Raw genomic sequence first — 27,186 nt, 5'->3', positions numbered from 1 at the left:
ACCTTCTTGCCAGTTTGGGGAACTTCTTCTGGAAAGTGTTGCCCTGGTACGATGCGTGTGGCCTCGCTTCCAGAAGTACTGGGTGCCCCCTTCTTGGTCCCTAAAGATTAGGTTCTTGATAATGATGTGCACAGCCAGCTTCTTATACCACACCGCATGGCGCTGTAGGGCTTCAGGACTTGATCTGACAAGTCCACCCCTCCCATGTACCTATTGTAGTCCAGGATGCAGTCTGGTTTGGGGGTCTCTGTACTGGTACCTCGTACAAGTACATGGGTACTGGAGTGGTATCTCTCTTGTCCTTGTATGTGACACACAATATGTTGCTGCTAGATTGTGCCCTGCTCTCACCCCTTCTGAGTGTTTGCCCTGCAGAGTCTTAGGTAGGCCTCTCAGATTTCTTCTAGCAGTGCCGCATGCCGCAATACTTCTGGAAGCGAGGCAGTTGAAGAGTGGGACACTGGTATAAAAATTATCCAGGTAGAGGTGGTAACCCTGGTCCAGCAGTGGGTGCACCAAATCCCACACAATTTTTGCATTAACTCCCAGTAAGGGGGGGGGGCATTCTGGGGGCTGAATACTGGTGTCCTTCCCTTCATATATCCTAAATTTGTAGGTATACCCTGATGCACTCTCGCACAGCTTATACATCTTCACGCCATACCTTGCCCTCTTACCCGGCAGGTACTCGCGGAATTGAAGCCTCCCTTTAAAATCTACCAAGGACTCATCAATAGAAATACACTTCTTGGGGGTGTATACTTGGGAAAACCGGGCACTGAAATGGTCTAATAGGGGTCTCCGTTTATACAAACGGTCAAAACTGGGGTCATCTCTGGGTGGGCACTGCTCATTATCAGTATAATGTAAGAAGCGAAGTATTGACTAATTTATTTTTTTTAGGTTCCAGTTCAGTTCTGAAGTTGCTTTGAGGAGCCTATATATTAGACACCCCCATCAAACACCCCATTTTAGAAACTAGACCCCTCAAAGTATTCACAACAGCATTTAGAAAGTTTATTAAATCTTTTTACTTGTTTCACAGGAATTTAGAGCAAAGTAGAGGTGAAATTGACATATTTCTTCTTTTTGGCAGAAAATCCTTTTTATTCCATTTTTTCCTGTAAAACAGAAGGTTTTACCAGAGAAACGCAACTTAACCCCTTAAGGACGCAGCCTAGTTTTGGCCTTAAGGCTCAGAGCCCATTTTTCAAATCTGACATATTTCACTTTATGTGGTAATAACGTCGGAATGCTTAAACCTACCCAAGCGATTCTGAGATTGTTTTCTCGTGACACATTGGGCTTCATGTTCGTGGTAAAATTTGGTCGATATATTCAGTGTTTATTGGTGAAAAATTGCAAAATTTAGAGAAAATTTTGAAAAAATTGCATTTTTCAGAATTTAAATGCATCTGCTTGTAAAACAGACGGTTATACCACCCCAAATAGTTACTAGTTCACATTTCCCATATGTCTACTTTAGATTGGCATCGTTTTTTGAACATTCTTTTATTTTTCTTGGACGTTACAAGGCTTAGAACATAAACAGCAATTTCTCATATTTTTAAGAAAATTTCAAAAGCCTTTTTTTTAAGGTACCTCTTGAGTTCTGAAGTGGCTTTGTGGGGCCTATGTATTAGAAACCCTGATAAAACACCCCATTTTAAAAACTAGACCCCTCAAAGTATTCAAAACAGCAGTTAGAAAGTTTTTTAACCCTTCAGGCATTTCACAGGAATTAAAGCAAAGTGGAGGTGAAATTTGCAAATTTCATTTTTCTTGCTGAATTTCAATTTTATTCAATTTTTTTTCTGTAACACAGAAGGTTTTACCAGAGAAACACTACTATATATGTATTGTCCAGATTCTGCCGTTTTTAGAAATGTCCCACATGTGGCCCTACTGCGCTCGTGGACTAAAAGACAAGCCCTAGAAGCAAAGAAGCACCTAGTGCATTTCGAGTCCTCTTTTTTATTAGAATATATTTTAGGCAGCATGCCAGGTTTGAAGAGGTGTTGAGGTGTCAAAACAGTAGGAATCCCCCAATAGTGACCCCATTTTGTAAACTACACCCCTCAAGGAATTCATTTAGGGTTGTTGTTACCATTTTGACCGCACATTTTTTTCACAGCACGTATTTGAATTGGGCTCTGAAATGAAAAAAATGTCATTTTTTCCAATAAAATGTCATTTGTGATCAAAATTTCTTATTTTCACAGGGAACAAAATACCCCATTTTGTTGCCCAATTTGTCCTTAGTGTGGCAGTACCCCATTTGTGGTGATAAACTGCCGTTTGGGCCCATGGGAGGGCTCAGAAGGAAAGGAGCGCTATATGTTTGTTGGAGTCCAGATTTTGTTGGATTGGTTTTCGGGTGCCATGTCGCATTTGCAGAGCCTCAGAGGTATCAAAGCAATGGAAACCCACCAAAAGTGACCCCATTTTGGAAACTACACCCCTCAAGGAATTCATTTATGGTTGTTGTTAGCATTTTGACCGCACAGTTTTTTCACAGCACCTATTTCAATTGGGCTGTGACATTAAAAAAATGTCATTTTTTCCAATAAGATGTAATTTTTTACCAAAATTTCTTATTTTCACAGGGAACAAAATACTCAATTTTGTTGCCCAATTTCTCCTGAGTGCATCAATACCCCACTTGTGGCAATAAACTGCCGTTTGGGCCCATGGGAGGCCTCAGAAGGGAAGGAGCGCTGTGTGTTCTTTGGAGTACAGATTTTGCTGGTTTGGTTTTCGTGTGCCATGTCGCATTTGCAGAGCCCCAGAGGTATCAAAGCAATGGAAACCCACCAGAAGTGACCCCATTTTGGAAACTACACCCCTCAAGGAATTCATTTATGGGTAATGTGACCATTTAGACCCCATAGTTTCTTCACAGAACTTATTTGAATTGGGCTGGGAATTTAAAAAAAATATATTTTTTCCAATAATATGTCATTTTAGCTCAAAAATTCTTATTTTCACAAGAAATAAAATACTCAATTTTGTTGCCCAATTTGTCCTGAGTGCGGCAATACCCCATTTGTGGTGATAATCTGCCGTTTGGGCCCATGGGAGGTCTCAGAATGAAAGGAGCGCTGTGTGTTCTTTGGAGTACAGATTTTGTTGGATTGGTTTTCGTGTGCCATGTCACATTTGCAGAGCCCCAGAGGTATCAAAGCAATGGAAACCCACCAGAAGTGACCCCATTTTGGAAACGACACCCCTCAAGGAATTCATTTATGGGTAATGTGACCATTTAGACCCCATAGTTTCTTCACAGAACTTATTTGAATTGGTCTGGGAATGAAAACAAAATTATTTTTGTCAAATAATATGTAGTTTTGGCTGAAAATTTCTTATTTTCACAAGAAACAAAATACCCCATTCTGTTGCGCAATTTGTTCTGAGTGCCGCAATACCCCATTTGTTGTGATAAACTGCCGTTTGGGCCCATGGGAGGGCTCAGAAGGAAAGGACCACCATTTGGCCTACTCGGGATTTTCTAGTGCGAAGTCATGTATGCAGAAGCCCCTGAGGTACCAGTACAGTTGAAACCCGCAAGAAGTGACCCCGTTTTAAAAACTACACCCTTAAGGCATTCATCTAGAGGTGTAGTGGCCATTTTGACCGGAGACCTACACCCCATAAACTGTAATGTGGGTTCTCCCGGGTATGGCAATACCCTACATGTGGCTGTTATCAGCTGCCTGGACACACAGCAGGGCCCAGAGGGGAAAGACTAGGGGGGATAAGCTGTGCGGAGTGCATCAGGGTAAGTAAAATTGGGGTAAATTATAAACCAAGGGATGTATGATAAATTTTAAAACACTCATACAGAGCTCTGGTTATTCGGGACACGTGTCACATTGATATATTGTGTCATCCCTTATCGCCCTCTTATAGCAGACTTTGCACCTCTTTTGACTTTTTCCCTTCTTGCCAGTTTGGGGAACTTCCCCTGGAAAGTGTTGCCCTGGTACGATGCGTGTGGGCTCGCTTCCAGAAGTACTGGGTGCCCCCCCTTCTTGGTCCCTAAAGATTAGGTTCTTGATAATCACCTCTTGAAATTCCAGGAAAGTTCCCGTCTGGCCTGCACATCGACGTAGCACGTACGCATTGTACAAAGCCATCTATATGATGTTCCCGGCCAGCTTCTTATACCACACCGCATGGCGCTGTAGGGCTTCAGGGCTTGATCTTACAAGTCCATCACTCCCATGTACCTATTGTAGTCCAGGATGCAGTCTGGTTTGGGGGTGGCCTTTCCTTCATATATCCTAAACCTGTAGGTATACCCTGATGCACTCTCACAGCTTATACATCTTCACGCCATACCTTGCCCTCTTACCCGGCAGGTACTCGCGGAATTGAAGCCTCCCTTTAAAATGTACCAGGGACTCATCAATAGAAATACACGTCTCGGGGGTGTATGCTTGGGAAAACCGGGCACTGGAACGGTCTAATAAGGGTCTCCGTTTAGACAAACGGTCAAAACTGGGGTAATCTCGGGGTGGGCACGGCTCATTATCAGTATAATGTAAGAAGCGAAGTATTGCCTCATTTATTTATTTTTTTAGGTTCCAGTTCAGTTCTGAAGTTGCTTTGAGGGGCCCATATATTAGAAACCCCTATCAAATACCCCATTTTAGAAACTAGACCCCTCAAAGTATTCACAACAGCATGTAGAAAGTTTATGAACCCTTTAGGTGTTTCACAAAAATTTAGAGCAAAGTAGAGGTGAAATTTACATTTTTTTTTTGTCAGAAAATCCTCTTTATACCATTTTTTTTATAACACAAAAGGATTTATCAGAGAAACACAACTTAATACTTATTGCCCAGATTCTGCAGTTTAGAGAAATATCCCACATGTGGCCCTCGGGCAGTAATGGACGGAAGCATCGGCCTCCGAAGCAAAGGAGCACCTAGTGGATTTTGAGGCCTCTTTTTTATTAGGCACCATGTCCGGTTTGAAGAGGTCTTGTGGTGCCAAAACATTGGGAACCCCCCAAAAGTGACCCCAATTTGGAAACTAGACCCCTTGAGGAATCCATTGTAGTTTTCTTGGGGTGCATGCGGCTTTTTGATCAGTTTTTATTCTATTTTTAGGTGGCGTGGTGACTAAAAAACAGCAATTCTACTATTGTTTTTTTTTCGTTTTTTTTTACAGCGTTCACCGTGCGCTATAAATGACATATTCACTTTATTCTGCGGGGCGATACGATTACGGCGATACCAGATGTTTATAGTTTTTTTTTATGTCTTATGGCGTTTGCACAATAAAATACGTTTTGTAAACAATCATTCACTTTTTGTGTTACCTTATTCTAAGAGCCATAACGTTTTTATTTTTCAATCAATAAAGCCGTGCGAGGACTTATTTTTTGCGTAACGAACTGTAGTTTTGATCAGTACCATTTTTAGGTACATGCGACTTTTTGATCTCTTTTTATTCCATTTTTTGGGAGGTGAAGTGACCAAAGAATTGTGATTGTGGTTCGGTTTATTATTATTTTATTTTACGGCGTTCACCGTGCGGGATAAATAATGAAATAATTTTGTAGTTCAGGCCGTTACGGACGCGGCGATACCAATTATGTATAGTTTATTTGTTTGTTTATATATTTTTATTAATAATAAAGGACTGATAAGGGAAAAGGGGGGATTTTTACTTTTATTACTTTTAAATCTTTTATTTTCTAATTTTTACACATCTTTTTTTAACTTTTTTTTCACTTTATTACTTTGTCCCACTAGGGGACATGAGGGCAGGAGGCTCTGATCGCTATTCTAATACACTGCACTACATGCGTAGTGCAGTGTATTAGAACTGTCAGCTACTCACTGACAGCAAGCATAGTGGGTCCTGACGTTGTCAGGACCCACTAGGCTTCCGTCTATGGCATAGCCGGACGCCATTGTTTGTTGTCCGGTTGCCATAGTCACCATCGCCGGCCGCTATCGCGTAGCAGGCCGGTAATGGCAGCTTAACCCCTAAAAAGCCGCGATCTCTATAGAACGCGGCTTTTAAGGGGTTAATCAGCGGGGACACAGCGATCGGTCCCCGCTGTAGGAGCTGTGACAGCTGCTGAACGAGACAGCAGCGTCACAGCTCCTGTATGTGTCGGGAGGACGGCCGAAACGGCCGTTACTCCCGAGACGTACTATTACGGCATGGAGCGCGAACTATACAGCTGCCATGACGTAATAGTACGTCAAGGAGCGGGAAGGGGTTAATATTTATTGCCCAGATTCTGCAATTTTGAGAAATATGCCACGTGTGGCCCTAGTGCGGTAATGGCCTGAAGCACCGGCCTCCGAAGCAAAGGAGCACCTAGTGGATTTTGAGGCCTCCATTTTATTAGGCACCATGTCCGGTTTGAAGAGGAAACCCCCAAAAGTGACCCTTTTTTGGAAACTAGACCCCTTGAGGAATTCATTGTAGCTTTCATGTGGTGCATGCGACTTTTTGACGAGTTTGTATTCTATTTTTAAGTGGCGTGGTGACTAAAAAACAGCAATTCTAGTATTGTTTTTTATTGTATTTTTTTTACAGCGTGCACCGTGCGCTATAAATGACATATTCACTTTATTCTGCGGGGCGATACGATTACGGCGATACCAAATGTTTAGAGTTTTTTTTATGTCTTATGGCGGTTGCAAAATAAAATACTTTTTATAAAAAATAATTTTCTTTTTGTGTTGCCTTATTCTAAGAGCCAGAACTTTTTTATTTTTCCATCCAGAAAGCCGTGCGAGGACTTGTTTTTTGCATAACGAACTGTAGTTTCGATCATTACCATTTTTAGCTACATGCGACTTTTTGATCTCTTTTTATTCCATTTTTTGGGAGGTGAAGTGACAAAAAAATTTAGATTCTTGTATGGTTTATTGTTATTTTCTTTTATGGCGTTCACCGCACGGGATAAATGACAAAATTATTTTGTAGTTCAGGCCGTTACGGACGCGGCGATACCAATTATGTATAGTTTATTTGTTTATTTATCTATTTTTATTAATAATAAAAGGACTGATAAGGGAAAAAGGGGGATTTTTACTTTTATTACTTTTAAAACTTTTATGTTCTTATTTTTACACAACTTTTTTTAACTTTTTTACTCTGTCCCACTAGGGTACTTGAGGGCAGGAGGCCCTGATCGCTATTCTAATACACTGCACTACATGCGTAGTGCCGTGTATTAGAGCTGTCAGCTACTCACTGACAGCAAGCATAGTGGGTCCTGACATTGTCAGGACCCACTAGGCTTCCGTTGATGGCATAGCCGGGCACCATTGTTATGCGTCCGGTTGCCAGAGCTACCATCGCCGGCCGCTATTGTATAGCGGGCCGTCGATGGTGGTTTAAGCCCTAAAAAGCCGTGATCGCTATTGAACGTGGCTTTTAAGGGGTTAATCAGCGTGGACACAGCGATCGGTCCCCGCTGTAGGAGCTGCGGCAACTGCTGTACGAGACAGCAGCTATCACAGCTCCTGTATGTGCCGGGAAGACGGCCAAAATGGCCGTTACTCCCGTGATGTACTATTAGGTCATGGAGTGCGAACGATACAGCTACCATGACCTAATAGTACGTCAAGGAGCGGGAAGGGGTTAATGGGTGGAGCTACCACTGAGCCTCTGACACTGACCTATCAGCACAAGGCTGTTTCCGAAAGACCGTCTTCAGCCAGCAACATCGAGTGAGACCACGCTGGCTGAAGACTGGCTGTGACACTTACAAAGAATACTTGGCAGCATGTGAGCAGGCACAATGTATAAATGAGAGCACCTGTTTGACAGTCGCTGTGATGCCGATCATTAATAGCAAGTAAACCGGCTGATTATATCTTCCATGGCTCGGTGGCTTTTTATACAGGGCGCCCTGCTTCACTATTGTTCTCCCTGCGGATCGGTTTGTCTCAGTGATACATACTGAGCTTCTGACGCTGACCTATCCACGTGAGGCTGTTTCCTAAATACAGTCTTTAGGAAACAGCCTCAAGCTGATAGGTCAGTATCAGAGGCTCAGTGGTAGCTCCGCCCATTAAGAATCGCTGGCGGCCAAACCCACTTGGCTAGCCAGCGGGTCATTTCCATATTGATTGCTAAATAAAGAGGGGTCCATAGCTCAGCAACGGGGGGACGCACAAGTACGGGACAAACACAGCTGAACTCAAAGACACAGCGGCTATAAGGTGAGTATACTAACTTACTTGTAGGACTTAGTGAAAGGTCCTCTTTAAGCTTGGTAGCTTTTGGCAAGATAAGGCTTCATTCACATCTGCGACAGAGTCCCGTTCTGACGTTCCGTCTGAGCTTTCCGTCAGAACGAGACCCTGACTGACACAAACGGAAACCATGGCTATTGATTCCGTAAAAATGACGGAACCCTTGCACAACTGAGACAAATGGAAACTATTGGCAGCGGATCTGTCACCATTTAAATCAGTGGTGATGGAAACGGAAACCTATGCTTTCCGTTTCTGTGAATCAGGGCTCTATTCTGATGGAAAGCTCAGACGGAATGTTGGAATAGAGCCCTGACGCAGATGTGAAAGAAGACTAAATGTAGCAAAACTAAGAAAAGAGTGTTACAGAAGACGGGTCCAAAACTTTGAGACTCCCAAAAGGAATCTTCTGCTCTCATTGTATCAAGGTTTGGGCTCCTCAGCAATCACGTTAAATAAATTCTATTCAACCAATTCCTAAGCTCTCCAAGGATTCATGGTGTAAAATTACATTTCCATGCTTATTTTGTACACATTATTTTAAACAATTTTGCAGCTACCAAAAAGTAACTTCTGCAGCAAAAATATTCCAATACAATATTTCAGCTACTTCACATAAAGTGGGAAATCTCAAACTCGGCAGCTCCTGGCAAAATAAAACCACCTGTATAATTAATACAGTTTGTAAAGCCACTGGTCTAGGGAGAGCTCACTAAACTCTATATTTACATTCAGAAAAGCAATTCAGATTTTCATGCAATTTTTCTCAAGTAACCTTTCTGCACATTAAATATTTAGTGTCATTTCTGCCCAGACTGGCACTGGATGGAGATTATTTATGCACCACATAGGAGTGTGTACAAGTTTCTGGTGCTGACAATACTATTTCTTTGCATACCAATTATGTACAGTACTTACTAGTGTGCTCATGTCAATGCTGAAATGTTAACATTTGCATCTCAGTATTGGTAAGGCGTCAGGCAAACGACCGTATTTGTTTTGCGGTCCACAAACCCACGGGTCCATTGCAGTCTGTTGGACCGCAAAAAACCCTTGATGTGCATTTGTGTGTCATCCGGACTCACGGATCCACAACAATTCACCAGTATTGGTGAAACCGCAAATCCGGACTGTAAAATGACTTGTCCTGAGTTTGTGGTCTGGATTTGTGGCCCCCACACCAATCCGTTTAAATCACGGTCGGGGCCATAGAAAAAAATGGGTTTGCAATTTATCCGAAAAAATGCGGATAAATTGCCGTCGCAAAAATACGGTCATGTGCACGAGGCCTAAATAGGGCATTGATCGTCCATGTGCATTGTACGGATAGTCATTGCCAAATTAACCAATTAAAGAGGTTGTCTGGTTTAGAAAACCTATTTATATCGATACCTTGTTAGTGAATTCTGAAATCTTATATATCTGAGTTTTACAGGTATCCCATTTAGGTGCCTTATTTGTTAACCCGACGAGTGCCCAACACGCATGTTTATTATGCCCATGGTTCATAGATTTTAATGGGAACAGTGTAATACTTAATTTCCCCTGCGGTGGAGCTGTGGGAAGATTAAACACTTACTCCCCTGCAGATTATAGCTGATCTTTGTAGGTCTCACCAGCAGATCAACTTAGAAGGTACCCTTCTAACAAAAAAGGATTGTCATAAGAGGACAACCCTACTAATGGATCATGAATACAGTACATGCATGGATCTTGTATGTCCCTAAAATTACTCCTGTTTAGCTACTAAGGTGTCATGACCATTCTATTCTTGACTGAGGCCCCTTCATTTTTAGGATTGGTGAGGTTCCCAGCATTCCGACCCCCAATCAGAAAGTGATGGCATATCCTAGCAATACGTCATCACTTCCTGTGATGGGAATAACCCTTTAAAGGGTATGTAAACTATTTCAACCAATTATTTTCATTGTTTCAGCAATTTAAAAAAATAAATAAATAATAATTATGTTTTCAATAGTTTTATTTAAAAATGTTTTATGTTTTTTTGTATACAGCTCCTATGCAGACTTATGTGTCTCTATGGGAACCAACTACAAACGCACCCTGTGTGTTGTTTGACCCTTTCCCATCCATCAGTCCTCTCTTCTACTGTCTGTAGGTTAGCAAGATAAGGGGACAGAGGGAGTGGAGAAACACATGACTGTAGGGTCAGATGACACGAGGTTGGTTTGTAGTCCCTAACCATGAAAACAAAATGGGTTCGCATAGGAGCTGTATACATCAAACGGTAGAAATCAACACTATTTGCATAGATGCTTCATTTTTTATTTATTTTAGATGCATTGGAAAAATGGCAAATTAGATCATCATTGGATCCCACTAAAAAATAAAAAAGGGATTCACTGAAAAAAATCTAATGTGAGTGGGTGACTTTAGTGATCATTCATCAAAACAGGTGCAGGAACATCAAAATTCTTCATACATCCAATGTTGTATTTCTATTCAAAGGTTTCCACGTAAGCTCTCCGAGAAAATGAAAAGAAAATATTATATCAAGTCAATTCCTTCGGTTTCTTTTGATTTCGGATCAACCATCTTTCAAAACATCCACCACATGACACAACAAGGTTTATTCAGTGCATCATCTGGAGACATGCTTTCCTGGTTTTCCTAAACTGAGCCTTTCCGCATGAAGGAACACATTGTACCGTTTTCTTTCAAGACCACAATTCTGTAAACGCTGCTTTTTGCTTTTTAACATGTCAAAAAAAGCAAAAATAAAACAGATCTCAGGCAAAAAAATTCTGAGAAAGAAAAAGTGGTGAGGGAGTCAAATGACAAGATGGAATTACGCAAAGCTCAAAAATAAGTCTGGGGCAAAAGGGATATTAAAATTGGGGGAAAAGAGATAGAAATATGTCCTAGGAGAGGGTTTAAAGTGCACTGCGGATAGGTCATCAGTATGAAAAACCGCCCCCTGCCGAGACAACCCCTTTAATGGTGTGTGTACAGGGCTCTGCCGTGTGACTGAGCCCTTAAAGGGGATGTACAGGATTAAAATACATGTCTATTGTTTTTCCAGAACACGCTTATCCATGGAATGTGTCTGGTATTGTAGCTATTTCCTATTCACTTGAATGGGTATAAGCTGCAATACCAGCATTAGCCACATGAACAAAAGTGGCGCTGTTTCTGGGAGAAAAAACAAAACAAACAAAAGTTAAGTTCTGCTTCCTTATTTTAGCTGATCCAGTTTTTAATTAATACTCATCCAAATTTGCGAGGATGGGGGTTGGGTAATGAGACATGAGGGAGTTGCAGGCACATTTGCTGATTTCGAAAATCTTCCCAATTCCTAGAGCTGCGCCAATTATAACTACAGTCCAGATGATAACAGTTAATAACACAGCGCAGACAACTATTCCATGAGCGTCAAAATCATTTACTTCTGAAAAGAAAACCAAATCAGCAAAATACATTTACTGTACTGCCGGGAGTCTGCAAAATGGAGCTTTATTTTTAAAACAGCCCCACACAGCAGATGGCGAGGAATAATAACGTACAAATGACTCACATATAACTCCGTCACTACTTTACATCAGACAAGAGAAACTCAGCTGCAAATTTGTCACTGAGAAAAAAAAAGTAATTAAAAGTTTTACACAAGAATGAATCTCATTCCATCTGCAGACCTCGGAGGGGACGGATAACCCCACAAAAATCCCATTTAATGGGCTGAAGAATCAAACGGCTGCAAGTTCATTTTAATTACATTGATAATAAAATATTAATATTTATCTGTCGCTTATTCACAGCAGAGGAAACGAATATTGGATCTGTGCACTGGGGTGGACATGGAGGATATTGTTACCATACCAGGACAGGATCGTCAGACACTTGCCCCCACTGTCCCATGCTGTGTCGGAAGAGGGAGGAATATCAGGGTATATTCACACGGCCTATTTTCAGACAATTTTCGTGACGTAAACCCCCCCCCCCCCCCCCCGAAAAACGGCTGAAAATACGGGGGCTGAACTCCTCCAAACATCTGCTCATTGATTTCAATGGGAAAACCGGCGTTCCGTTCCCACGGGGCCTTTTTACGCTGCCGTTTTAAAAAACGGCATGTAAAAAAACGCCCCAGAAAAAAGAAGCGCGTGTCACTTTTGAGCCGTTTTTGGAGACGTTTCTCATTGTCTCAATAGAAAAACAGCTCCAAAAACGGCCGTAAAAAGCGCATCAAAAAACGTATTTTACAGCCGTTTTGTCGTGTGAACATAGCCTTAGTGTGATCCTCAGGCCGGTATCTCCTTCCCTGGTGAGGTGCAGATGACAAGAAGGAGTCCTGAATAGGTTTACATTGTCCTTGAAGGGGTGGACACACAAAAACAACCCCCATTCTAACCTCCGGCGATAACGGTGGAGTCTTGCTATACATTTCCGCTGCAGGGGTTGCAGAATGGCAGGCTATGTAATGCATGGACATGCCAGAGGGGGAGCAATTCTTACATATCTGGCTCACAGACGGGGGTCCTGAACAGGTCAAACCCCCTCTAACAGGGCATATGGACATGGTCATCTATCCGGACAGGTCTGTTTTAGTAAATAATTTTCTTAGATCTCGTTGTGCTGTTCTTCTGTTATTCCTCCTGGAAATGCATGAATAAATCCAAAAACGACTTTGTTACTATTTACTATGTGAATCAGACTACGTAGGGATACACCCCATTAACAAGAGGAATGGTAATACCCAGTTGTCAATTTTTTCTTGCATTTCCAGGAGGAATTATAGACGAACCTCACAACATCGAGATCTATGAAAAGATGTTCCAGAATTAAATCCATTATCCTTTGAATGTAGATGAAACAAATAATACCACTGAGACATGGACAGGTCTACGTAATGATTGATGCCCTCTAAGAAGCATTGTTGCTGCAGAATGCAATGCCGCCATTAAAGAGGTTATCCAGAATTAGAAAAACATGGCTGCATTCTTCCAGAAATAGCGCCACACCTGTCCATGGGTTGTGTCTGGTATTGCAGCTCAGCTTCATTGAAGTAAATGGGGGTAAACTGCAGTACCACATACAACCTAGGGACAAGTGTGGCACCATTTTAAAAAGAAGCCCATGAGAGCCATGTTTTTCTAATCCCGACCAATCCCTTCGAAATTGCAAGGCGTGCTTAACCACAATATCTCACAGTACAAAAACTTGGCCACCATTGTATTGCAGCTGCTCTTCATCGCACTCGTTTATATAGAGGTGATACATCAGGCTTTGACTTTCCACAAGATGCCATCATGGTTTTGGTGGTATGGCATCTCAGTACAGTTACCCTCTTGCCCGCTGATAATCAGCCAGATACTGCAGATTGGCATTGCCAAGTAATAATCAATGGCATTGCAGACTGGACGAAATTCCAGAAAAACCAAATCTTCAGCATATCACTTTATGGCTAAGTTGCAAATATAAAATTGTAAGGTTCCTTGAAGACACTGTACAATAAGTCATCCAGATGATTGCTCCTTACCGTGATGATGAGACCTTTCTCCTGGAAGTAGTTGACCAGCGGAACTGCGTTCTGCTTGAAGTTCATTAATCTCCTCTGAATAGCTTTCAGGTTATCATCCGGTCGTCCTTGTTGTTCTGCCCGTTTCAGCAGTCGTTCTTTCAGTTTGTGATTGTCACAAGCAAGAAAAACCACCAGATCCGGTGTACAGATCTAAAAAGAAATAAGATATAATGAAGAAACCTTAACATAAATAACTTCTAGAAATAAAATCTCACTTTATATGTAACAGGATAAAAGAAGGAGCTGGATGATGACTACTTCCACATGTCGTTCTATAGCAAGAGCCATCACTCAAAGAATGGCCTACAAGGGCCCCAAGGACTGACAATCTACTGCCGTTGTAGCTCAGTGAAGTCCGTGGAAATCTGGAGCAATTCCAAAAGTTCTTGAACGGTCGCAGGACCTTTCCACTGGGAAGATAAATGAGGGGGTTTTACACTGGTCGATTATCGGGCAGACGAGCGTTCATATAATGCTCGTTGCCGATAATTGCCATGGAGGTACCAAGGATGGTAATAAAGGGTAAAATGGTGGTAATAATTGTGCTCACGTATTGTGGTTGTGCAAAGGTAGGCACAACTCTACTGTAGACAGAATAATTAAATGTGATGTAGCTACAGCTAGGTCCAAACCGGTCCACACGGAATAGATGTATATAACAACAGGTTTATTAGAAATGCATAAGGCTACGCGTTTCGACACTGTACAATCGTAACCTAAAGCATACAATGTAATCAAAGATGAATATTCAAGGTATCGATTCCAAATTGCAGCCATCGGGAAGAAAATACTTTTAGGTTTCGATTTACTATATATTTTTATTATTTTGGATGTATTTGTTCTCCCTTTTCCCTACTACACTTCATTTTACACTGTCCATACGTCAAATATATTTATTGCACCCGCCGTTGACAATGCATAACCGCTTATTCATTTTGTTTTTTGTTAGATTATATAAATATTTATATATTTTAAGATAAAAGCTCCTTTATCTGCATTTATATTTCTGTTTTTCAAACATATTGTAATACGAATGGATTGTTTGTTTCCATTAAATACCTTCTGACGTCACAGCAGTTAGTCTTTCTGGCATTTTTTTCCTGTTTTTGAACCTGCTTGTATATGTTTTGTGAGTATATACCGTAAGGTGTGTTTTTATTTCTGTATGTCTAATGGCCTGAGGAAGACGCTGGTACAGTGTCGAAACGCGTAGCCTTATGCATTTCTAGTAAACCTGTTATTATATACATCTATTCCGTGGATCCTCCTTTGATGTTAGCAGCGCTGTATATGGTTCAGTTTTTATACATGCCCGTGTAAACAGGGCAGCGATCAGCAGATGAACGAGCAAACGCTCGATCATCTGCTGGTTGTATCGTTTTAAAAAAAGTAAAAGATTATCGTTGCCGGCAGCACATCTTGGTGTGTAAACAGGGAGACGCGCTGCCGACATGGTAATGGATGGGGACGAGAGATTGGCGTAACGACCGCTCGTCCCCATCCATAGCTCCTTGTGAGAGGAGCAAACGAGTGCCGATAAACAATGTCTTGTTGATCGGCGCTCACTGCAGCGGCCGATTCTAGGCCGGTGTAATAGGGCCTTTAATTGACTCCAAAGCACAAGCCATTTACTAGTTCTGACTTCATGGAGCAATTCTGCACTTGATATGCACATATTGGTGGACTTTATGACACAAATTAATGGAAGGTCTGTCATCTTTGTAGATCCTAGGTCCTCAGCCGGTGGTATGTTCAGGCGTCACAGGCCATCTCTCTTGGGGGTACTCAGCACAGTGTATGATCAGAACCTTTGGGGTAGTTTGATGCATTTTATTTGAACAGGTACTTGGTTAAGGAACATTGAGAACATTTAGGATCTACACTATCGTAGACCTTTCTGTCTGATATAGAAACTTTAATCATAGACTGCAGATAACAGCGAAGTTGTCCATATGGTATCCTCATGTTACTTACACTTCCTTCGTCAGGGCAGATTTACATCTATTCAAAACATGTTCAGGTTGATTTACTGTTGCTCCTCCCATAATTACATTTATTAGTTAGTTCCAAGCATCACATATAGGATTTATACCCATACTATGCCATATTCAACAGAATGATCGAATGTTTGGGCTGGGAATAAGAGCAATTAGGGATGAGAAAAATAAAAATTCTGAGATTTGGATTTGCACGTTGGAACATCTGTGCATAGTATATCAAATTCTAGAAGAAAAAGAGAACTATTGCGCACACTACTGGTCAACAAGGTTAAAGAGGACCTGTCACTGGGTCAAAAAAGTTGAACATATTTACTGACCTGAATGGCACTGTCTCCCTGATTCCAGCTCGGTTTCTCTTTTTTTCCTGGACCCCCCACTTTTCAGAGATATAGCCCACTGCTGTGTCTGCTCCCTCTATGCTAATTTTCTGTAGATAGCCAACAGGGAACTACCCTCAAGCTGCCTCACACTGATTGGTCAGATTTAGAGGCAGGGGAGCTAGCTCCACCCCGATTTCTAACTACAGCAAATTAGAATATAGAATATACACAACAGTGGGCCATATCTCTGGTACAGGGGGGTCCAGGAAAAAAAGAAAAACAGCACTGGAATAAGGGAGACTGCGCTAATCAGGTCAGAAAACCAGTTCAAATTATATAACCTAGTGACAGGACCGTTTTAAGAATGGTTGATGTTCCTCAGGTCATTAGGCTGAGTGATCAGGCAACTGAGCAGCGCCTGAAGATCTGGCAGCTAAAGGCGGCAAACATGTGGGACCAGTGCTGGATCCAATCTGAAGTTGGCCATAGAGAGCATTATTTCATGCTCTACTGACAACTTTTGACAGTCAATCAACTCAGTGTCTCAACTTCGCCAATTCACGGTTATATCAAGTTTGGAAAAATTACCCCAAAAAGTCACTTTTTTATTTTTATTTTGAATTGATGTCTCATTTGGCAGCTGGTGCATAACTACAGGACTTACCACTGTGCCTATATGGCACCAAACTGTACATGGGGACCCACAGACATGTCAGTCTCTGCTTATCAATGGCCACCCTTACGGACTAGTTCTCCAGCAATGCATGTTTAGAAAAAATATTATTTGGATGGTTGAACCTAAAAAGATCACTGTTTTTACTGTATCCCATTAAACATGATATTGCTGGTTAACATGATCACACATGGGATGCTCCAATTAATTCACTTGACCAATACAAGGTCGGTCTGTTGATGCCACCACTATGGGCTTCCCTTTGGCACAGCTAGTTAGAAGCATATGCCACTTATTATCATTCAACTGCATTTACATTTATAACTTCTGGTCATGGTTGCACAAATACGAAAGGATCCTAAAAATTTGCTACTGGTGCCTAACTTTTTGGATAATTTTTTATTGAGGTTTATGAAAGTTTTACGGCCACGCCAATGAAAGGCCAAATTGACTCGTAGAATAGTCTAACCGGCTCCCAAAATTGTTTTTATTTAATCCATGCTTCTGAAACATGCGTCAATGTTCATTCAGACAATTCTCTCTTTTTTATTCAATGTCCCGCTGGCTCATTGGGGCGAGCAGATAGTATACACCTTTAAGAATTGCCATGGAAGCTGCATAGTTAACTCATTGTGCAATTACCAAACCTCCGCCACCGGCAAGAACCGTCCTGGTTATTTTTCAGCCCCGGCATCTGACCTTTAAATCTTATCCTCCCGGAGAGAAGCTATTGGCCTAAATACTTTTTTGAGAATCAAAATTGTTTTAAAGCCACTTCTGGGGATCGATGTCCTGCAGACAGCTGTGGGCACCAGTAAAGATACCAGCCACATGCTGAGGAGCGTTCATGTATATAAACCACCAGTCTCCTTATGTTTCCTAAGTGATTATTATTTGCCTGGTTGCAAACACAGAAATAAAATATGGCTAAAATGTATTTAGAAGCACAATATTTATTCCATACGGATAATATATACATGTCTGTCTGAGTTAGGGTCAGTTCACACAGAGTTTTTTGCAGGCAGAAAATTCTGTCTGGAAAAATCAGCTGTTTGTTGTTTTTTTAAGTGGTTTAGTACCACACGTTTTTTTTGAGCCACTTTTTCAGGCGTTTGAGTTTGTTTTTTTACCTCTTCAACAGGCAAAGGAATAAAAGCGTGAGAAAAAACAGCCGTCCGCAACATTTTTTTTCCATCTCCCATTGATTTCAACGGGGTTTTTGAGGCGGAAAACGCCTCAATAATGTTCATGTCACTTTTTTTACCGCGAGCGGACAAGAACTGCTCAGGGAAAAGAAACACCTCTGACTCCCATTGAAATCAATGTGAGGAGATTTGGGGTGTTTTTTTTGGCTCTGATTCCGACGTGGGTTCTGCATCAAAATCAGCGCCAAAACACACTGTGTGAAAAGGGCCTTAAGGGGCCAAATTGGCTATGTAAGGATCTGTTCACATACCGTTAGGCATATAGTGCCATACGACAGAACGTATGCTGCGTGGTATATATATTTTTACGGTCTTCCTCTATATAGAATAGCGTCGTTTACTATGCTATTCTATATAGTAAAGAAAATGGTAATCAGACGCATGCCGGCCTATGCCTATAGCATACCCTACGGTTCTTTGATAAATAGGGCGCAGTGGATACGTTCAGCTTATGCGCTGAGAGCTTTACTGCTGCGTATGCAGAACGTAGTTCACAAACGGTATGTGAACAGAGCTTAAGGGTATGTTCACACGGCGGGGGTCCGTAACGGCTGAAATTACGGGGATGTTTCAGCCTGAAAACATCCCCGTAATTTCAGCCGTACCGGCATGTGCAGGCGCTTGAACGCCGCGTCAATTACGGCCGTAATTAGCGCTGCTATTCATTGGAGTCAATGAATAGCGGCTCCAATTACGGCCAAAGAAGTGACAGGTCACTTCTTTGACGCGGGCGTCTAGTTACGCGCCGTCATTTGACAGCGGCGCGTAAATATACGCCTCGTGTGAACAGACAAACGTCTGCCCATTGCTTTCAATGGGCAGATGTTTGTCAGCGCTATTGAGGCGCTATTTTCAGACGTAATTCGGGGCCAAAACGCCCGAATTACGTCCGTAAATAGGCCGTGTGAACATACCCTAAGAATGTAACCGATGACCTCAAGATGCCAGGACAGCAAGGAAATGCTCCTCTAAAATATAAAACAAAGCCACCAATCGAACCAAAACTGTGGCAATAACTATAGGTATAAACATGTATGTGTGGTGCAGAATGTATAATACTGAGAATTTAAAGGGGTATGCAGCCATATAATAATGAATAATGTCTGATGAAGACCATCCCTTTCTTTATTCCCTATGAGAACATATTGATGGTCATATAGGGGGGCCCTGTTCAGGATCCCTTTCTAGTAACCTGTGTGGAGATCTGCTAACAAAGAGCGGCAGACCTGGCCTGTCCCTGTATTATATGGTTGGCCGTTTATTTAAATGGCTGCTGCAGGGGAAAGATACGATCAGCTGCAGCTTCCCCAGCGATAACTTTTAGAAGCTCAATCCCGCTAGGCAAGCTACAATTTAAATCACCGTATTAAGAGTATTGGAACTTTTTGTTTCAATTCGTCATCATTTTCAATATTGCTGATTTCTGTCAATGAATGGAAACATTCTGGTTTAAATCTCGAGAACGAAAACCCATCTTGATAACATCTGATGAAAAATCTAGGCATTCCTCTGTGAGCTAAACAGCCTTATATCTCTTATCTTCACTGATACATTGTAGCAAACCTGGGGGACAGCAGTAAAAATTGTGCCACAGTTATGTTTAGCTCACAGAGGACTGCTTGCTGTCAGTGAATGTGACCATTCTTGTAGAGGCTGAAAACCTGTACAGAATACTAAAAGCTTGTTACAAATGTATTCAGTGAAGTCAATCCTCTGTGAACGAAATAAGTCTAAGTGAGGCTCTGTTCACATCATGCGTTGGCTTTATTTCCTACGTATACGCCGGGAAAACCTCTCAACACATGCGCTGAACATAAAGCGCCGGCGTGTGCCGCTGTATGTCATACAGTGGCATATGTCAAACACAAGCCCCCATGTAAAAAAAAACAACATGCCACATAGTATACACTTTATGTGGTGGCGGACTGTATAGAAGAACACAGCATGCATTCCTACTCTATACAGTCATAGCGATTTATACCTGCCTAGGATCCAATGGGTCTATAGTGCTCAATGTACACACTGAACGTAGTGTGAACAGAGCCTAAGGCCCAGTTCACATTTACGTTGTAGTTTCCGTTATTCTGCTCAGTCAGAGGAGGAAAATACCGTAAGCGCCACCAGTTCCGTTGTACGACAGACACCATCGGCGCCTCAACGAAACACATTGACTTTAATGGGTACCGTCAGAGTTCCGCCAAGGTGTCTAAGGTTTTACTGGAAACAACCGCGCTGGATTTTTGGCTGGATCTGTGACGGAGGCCCCTAAAAGGAGCCTCCAACGCAGGTGTAAACAAAATCTCTCTTCTGTCCTGACAGTTTGCTAAAATGTATCAGTGTAAAGTCAAATGTATCAGTCTGGAATCCAGACTGTTTGGGCATGACCACACGTGGCGGATTTCCTCCGCAACTGTCCGCATCAATGCCGCACAGAATCTGCGTTGCAGATTCTGCTGCGGATCTGCACAAAATGTTCAGAAAATTGATGCGGACTAGCTGCTGCGGACTGCGGGAAAAGTGCTTCCCTTCTCCCTATCAGTGCAGGATAGAGAGAAGGGACAGCACTTTCCCTAGGGAAAGTAAAAGAATTTCATACTTACCGGCCGTTGTCTTGGTGACGCGTCCCTCTTTCGGCATCCAGCCCGACCTCCCTGGATGACGCACCAGTCCATGTGACCGCTGCAGCCTGTGCTTGGCCTGTGATTGGCTGCAGCCGTCACTTAGACTGAAACGTCATCCTGGGAGGCCGGACTGGAGACAGAAGCAGGGAGTTCTCGGTAAGTATGAAGTTATATGTTTTTTACAGATACATGTATATTGAGATCGGTAGTCACTGTCCCGGGTGCAGAAACAGTTACTGCCGATCGCTTAACTCTTTCAGCACCCTGGACAGTGACTATTTACAGACGTCTCCTAGCAACGCTCCCGTCATTACGGGAGCCCCATTGACTTCCTCAGTCTGGCTGTAGACCTAGAAATACATAGGTCCAGCCAGAATGAAGAAATGTCATGGTAGTAAAAACAATACGCTCCGCAGCACACATAAGATCTGCGGACTTCATCGCGGAATTTTGACTCTCCATTGAAGTCAATGGAGAAATTCCGCCATGAGTCCGCCACTGCTCCGCAACAGACAGAGCATGCTGCGGACACCAAATTCCGCTCCGCAGCCTATGCTCCGCAGCGGAATTTTACGCCTCGTCTAAACGAACACTGCTAAATTAAAGTGTAAGTCAATGGACAAACGGCACCGCTGCGGATTAACGCTGCGGAGTGTCCGCAGCGGAATTTTAGTGAAATTCCGCCACGTGTGGTCATGCCCTTTATCCCACAGAAGATTACCTGGACAGATGGATACAATTGTAGCAAACTCCCAATTGTGTAAAAGTATTAGGTCAGCACAGGTCTTGAGCTTCTAGATGTAAACAGGAATGTTCTCGTTCACTGACAGCAATCAACGATTTTGACAATGCTGAGGAGTTGAAGTACAAAGGATATTAGAAAGTTGCAGACTATTTCTTGATACAGCGACTACACTTCATATACATAAGGGTATGTTCACACGGCAGCGTCCGTAACGGCCGAAATTACGGGGCTGTTTTCAGGAGAAAACAGCCCCATCATTTCAGCCGTAACGGCATGTGCAGGCGCTTCAACGCCGCGTCCATTACGGACGTAATTGGCGCTGCTTTTCATTGGAGTCAATGAATAACGGCTCCAATTACGCTCCAAGAAGTGATAGGTCACTTCTTTGACGCGGGCGTCTATTTACGCGCCGTCTTTTGACAGCGGCGCGTAAATATACGCCTCGTGTGAACAGACAAACGTCAGCCCATTGCTTTCAATGGGCAGATGTTTGTCAACACATTCAAGCCGTAATTTGAATGGGCTGACGTTTGTCTGTTCACACGAGGCGTATATTTACGCGCCTCTGTCAAATGACGGCGCGTAAATAGACGCCCGAGTCAAAGAAGTGACCTGTCACTTCTTGGGGCGTAATTGGAGCCGTTATTCATTGACTCCAATGAAAAGCAGCGCCAATTACGTCCGTAAAGGACGCGGCGTTCAAGCGCCTGCACATGCCGTAACGGCTGAAATTACGGGGATTTTTTCTCCTGAAAACATCCCCGTAATTTCAGCCGTTACGGACGCTGTCGTGTGAACATACCCTAGGACTGCACAATCCCATCTCATCATTACTGAATATTTCTATCTTGAACAAACTCACACAAAACTTTCACCTGTTACCCTCCCATTAAAATGCAAATTATTTTCCCAGCATCCTGTTCTGCATGTTTTCCTCACCCTGCTAATATCGTCAGTCCATTGCTATTAACCTTTGGATATTCCACCGCAATCTATCAGCAAAACCCAATCTGACCCCAAACTCCGGTCTTCCTTGTGGAGAATGAGTAAATTGTGATCCATAAGATTCTCCACATGTTCAAAAACTTTCAAAATGTAGGAAATAATTGCAAATACTTAGTGACCTGACGATAATCTCAGCTCTTTGCTAACGCCGGAAGCGACTGACACATTATATCCCCAATTTCCAGCAATGACCCCTTGATCTTGAACTTCAGAGATTAAAAAAGACTTCAAAAAGATTTAGAATTCCAGGCACATCCCAGGATGCAAAGATGAGAAGGACGCGTTACTTGGCCCACGCCTGGTGGAGTGAGATTCAGCGAGCCAGTCATTGGCAGTAAGAAACCTCCGCATGTAAAATACAGACAGGACCCGGAGAATGGAGTCCTATTAAAGGACTGACGTAATAAAAACACTGACAATTACGCTGCCACTTACCGTTTCCTCCTCATTTGCTACCAGCTTCATGATTCGGCTCATTTTACTGCTTGGCCACGGTTAGGATTTGTGTTCCCCATTAAATTACCATTCCTAATATAACAATTAACCGTTCAGATTATTTCCTTGCTTGCTGGCTCATAATATTGCAATATCCATTGTTACAGAAACAGATGTTATACTTGTACAAAGTCCAAAGGAAATCAACGCCAATATCTCTTACTATAGATTATAATCATATAAAGCACAAGGGAATGGTTTATAATATGATAATCTCCCTAAAATGATGATCCTAAATACGTAGTTGTTCGGATTATCATATAAAGGTTGTGGCATTGTATGTACACGACCGTTGATCTTTGTCCGAGCGCTATCCGCAATTTGCGAAGCACAAAACCATTGCGGTCATGTGCATTAGGCCTAACAGCGCAAATATGTTTCCTCATGCCCCACCCATTTATATAGGATACCCCCCCAACCTAGGGAATTCGAATCACAAACAGGACATACTGTATGACCCACTTACTGCACATCCCAAAATGAATACAGACCCACCTATATTAAGATATAGACCCCAGCCCAGCCATTTATACAGACCCCAGGCCAGTCCTCCCTGTATAAAGACACCAGACCAATCCCTCTGTATACAGACCCCAGACCAGACGCCTCTATATACTGACCCCAGACCAGCCCTCCCTGTATAAAGACCCCAGACCAGTCCTCCCTGTATAAAGACACCAAACCACCCCCCTGTATAAAGACACCAGACCACCCACCTGTATAAAGACACCAGACCACCCACCTGTATACAGACCCCAGACTAGATCACCCGGTATACAGACCCCAGACCAGCCCCCTCTGTATACAGACCCTAGACCAGCCCTCCCTGTATAAACACGCCAGACCAGACCCTCTGTATACAGACCCTAGACAAGATCCCTGTATACTGACAGCCCCCATGTATACTGACCCCAGACCAGCCCCCATGTATAAAGACCCCAGACCAGCCCCATGTATACAGACCCTAGACCAGCTCCCCCTGTATACAGACCCTAGACCAGCTCCCCTGTATACAGACCCCAGACCAGCTCCCCTGTATACAGACCCCAGACAAGAAACCCCCTGTATACAGACCCCAGACCAGACCTCCCTGTATATAGACCCCAGACAAAAAAAAACCTGTATACAGACACTAAACCAGAACCCCCTGTATACTGACCCTAGACCAGACCCATGTATAGACACTAGACTAGACCCCCTGACCCTAGACCTGCCCCCCTGTATACAGACACCAGACAAGACCCCTCCTGATTACAGATTCAAGACAAGACCCCTCCTGATTACAGATTCAAGACAAGACACCACCTGTTTACAGATCCCAGACCCCAAACAAACCACAGACCAGAAGTTCAGCTACTCATCTCTCCCCGTTCCTGCACTTCCCTGCGCTCCGGCAGACAATGTACTGGCACCCGGCAGAAGATGGAAGTACGGGAATGGTGGAGGTGAATATGTGTGGAGATCTGCACCTCTCTTGGGAGTTCGAGAGAGCTCCTCATTTTCTGGGATTATAATGTTTATACATTGAACTCAATAATACCACAGTATACAGTAAGACCCTGAGCTCCCCCTAGTGGTGGCTTCAGCATTCAGAAGGTTATGTATTATATCTATGCCTTTGCACAGGATTTGCAGCCGTGTATAAGAAAAACAAAGCTGCGATCTCTATAAAGATATATCAAGAAATTAGTCGGTACAAACTTTGGACCTAAACAATGACACCATGTTGAAGGTGGGCCTTCACTTCATATTACATTTGGGTACAATGTGAATGTATTTTTGTCAAGTATATCTGTCAGCGAATGCTACCCCCCCCCCCCCCCCATGCAGCAGTGGAGCTCATGCACTTATACTGGGGGCCACAGCTACAGTAAGGAAAACTCTGTGGATTGATTTATCCATATATATTTGAAAAATGTACATCATGTCTCCCCCTGGATATATCATATATCCATAGATGAAGGGCCCTTTTACACAAGCCAACTATCGGGCAAACGAGCGTTCACAGAACACTCATTCCCGATCATATCTGATCACTGATCGCATCGGTTCGTCACCCTAAAATATTATCGTTGTTGACATGATAGAAATGTATGGGGATGAGCGATCGTAGTAACGAGATGTCTCGTTGATTGGCGCTCGTTTACACGATTAAATGGGCCAGCTTAAAAGGACCTGAACTCGGATGAATCTCCGTCATATCTGTGGACCCCAAGATCTGTACTTGAGGACCAGATTGTAAGTACATCTAGAGCACCCTTAAATCTAAGCACACCAATAAATGTATTAAGACAACATTGTCAGACATCTCTGTTCACATTGCACATCCAGTAGTTATCTTATGTCTTATCCTTTAGGGACCGTCACTGGAATTCTTATTAGTCGCTTATTACCCACTATTCAATAATGCAGGACAAACCTCAGCGATGACTAAAGGAAACATCATTAAGGGAAGATTAATCTTACATCTCTCTGTTGGTAGAGCCGTTATCAGAACAGAACTTGTAAATTGTTTCCTGCAGTGAAGCTCATGGCAGAAAGAAGAGCCCTACTGAATAAGATGATGAGAAAGATGCTTACTTGATCCTCAAAGGACAGCGCCTGAGCCACATCTCGGGGAAATCCATCTATAACAATCCCTTCGGAGTCTGGAATTTGCATTAATGTTTGTTTAATTTCAGTGATCGTGGTTTCCTTTAAGAAAACGGAGGAAAGAAACGGGACATGAATTGCTGGCGCGGTGATTGCATTAGGGTTAAGTGAACGGCAGAGGTGATGTAGCGTTACCTGTGGAGCTAATTCTCCTGTGGTTATTATCTTAGCGATGAGGCTCCATTTTCTGTTGCTACTCGTGTTGTGAATCTTTTTCCTCAGCAGTTCGCCCACCGATATGTACTCAAATCCGTAACGTTCTGCTATTTTCAGACTCTGGGTGCCTTTACCGCTCCCGGGCCCACCTATGAGTAAACAATACCCATTGCTCATTAGTTTATTATTAACCACATGAATAACACCGTTTAATGTCGAAACGTTGCACAAACAACCTGATAGATAACTGGCAGGAGAAACACATCTCTACATGAGGGGGCACAGCCAAGCAATAGCCGTACCTAATGGGTTTCGACCGTAACAATTATGTGTATTAACCAGACCAAGTCCCATGTCACTAAAGTAATTGTAAGAAAGAATTACGGTCCTCAAGTGTAATCATATGTTACTCGTACTGCTAGAAGCTTAAAGAAGTAAGGCTCTGTTCACACTGTATTTGTAGAAGACATGTCTGTTTTAGTTCATACTGTATTCCGTATAAAATAACAATTCTGTAGCATTTTTAGAACTCTACGTTTGCCGTTCCTCTGTTATTCCCCCTAGAATTTTATGAATAAATTAAGAACTGGGTGTTACCAGTTGGGGGTGTGTCCTTAGACAGACTGACACTTTCCAATCAGTGCTGTCAGAGTGAGACTGTGTAGGGACATGACAATTGGCTCGATAAGGAAGCTTTTAGAGAGTCTCTGCCTATGTTAGTTTAGATTTATATAACAAAAAAATATTTTCGCTGGAGTGTTTCTTTAAGAACAGTAAATGAGCCTCTCCACAGCCTGAAATGACTGATAACAGGGAACGATTGATGGCACTAAACTGCATAGCACAAAGATGGAGAAAATATAGTTGTAGATTTAGTGTCCTATTAATGAAACATATGGCGGCACAGTCATGGGCACTCTGCGTGCCGCCATATGGTGCCGCCTTGAGGCGTCACATTCTTCAACACAGCTTTTCTACGAGAGAATTCTTCCATAATAGAACATGAAATGGAACATAAAAGATTTTTTTCTTCTGGATTCTGCACAGTATCGGTCCATAGATTTCTATGTGGCGCCATATTATACGTCCGTACAACCTTTATTTAAGCTAAACTCCAATTTGAAGACTAAAACCTTCCCCTACTTACTTTCTTGGAGGACCCTTATAAGCACAAATCATTCCTTGCTTTTTAATTTAATTCCATGGTTGCTTGTAATTTACTCTTATTTCACAATTACCTGCACTCCAGTTTTTGCAGGTTTCCTCAAGAGATATCATTCGGTACAGAGTCATTTATTTGCCCTGGTCTTAATCTGTGGTTTTATGGCTAATTTAATTTGGACACCGTTAATTAACCGATGTCAAACAAGCCTTCAAGATGAAGAAATGAATTAATAATTATGTGTTGTCACTTCAGATAAAGGCAAGAATGGACAAGGAACTGCCTCCCACGAGATCAGCACGATCATCCTCTGAAATACTCTGCGTTTCTTTTTTTTTTCATTACTGAAGCTTTATTATGACCTTTAGGCCTTGTTCACATGGCA

General features: G+C 42.5%; 1 protein-coding gene across 1 annotated transcript in view; it reads right to left on the bottom strand.

Annotated features, from left to right (window-relative positions):
- AK5 (adenylate kinase 5) overlaps window positions 1-27,186 on the bottom strand; it is a 164,973-nt gene that overhangs the window by 115,392 nt on the left and 22,395 nt on the right. Inside the window, exons 4-6 of the mRNA XM_075832866.1 lie at window positions 25,619-25,788; window positions 25,412-25,525; window positions 13,726-13,917 (exon numbers count right to left, since the gene is read on the bottom strand). Coding sequence (XP_075688981.1) covers window positions 13,726-13,917; window positions 25,412-25,525; window positions 25,619-25,788 — 476 coding nt within the window. The remainder of the gene's footprint in view (window positions 1-13,725; window positions 13,918-25,411; window positions 25,526-25,618; window positions 25,789-27,186) is intronic.

Source organism: Rhinoderma darwinii, chromosome 7 (assembly GCF_050947455.1).
Source record: "Rhinoderma darwinii isolate aRhiDar2 chromosome 7, aRhiDar2.hap1, whole genome shotgun sequence".
Taxonomy (NCBI): domain Eukaryota; kingdom Metazoa; phylum Chordata; class Amphibia; order Anura; family Rhinodermatidae; genus Rhinoderma; species Rhinoderma darwinii.
The sequence above is the reverse complement of the archived record's forward strand: the minus strand, read 5'-3'. Positions and strand labels throughout refer to the sequence as shown.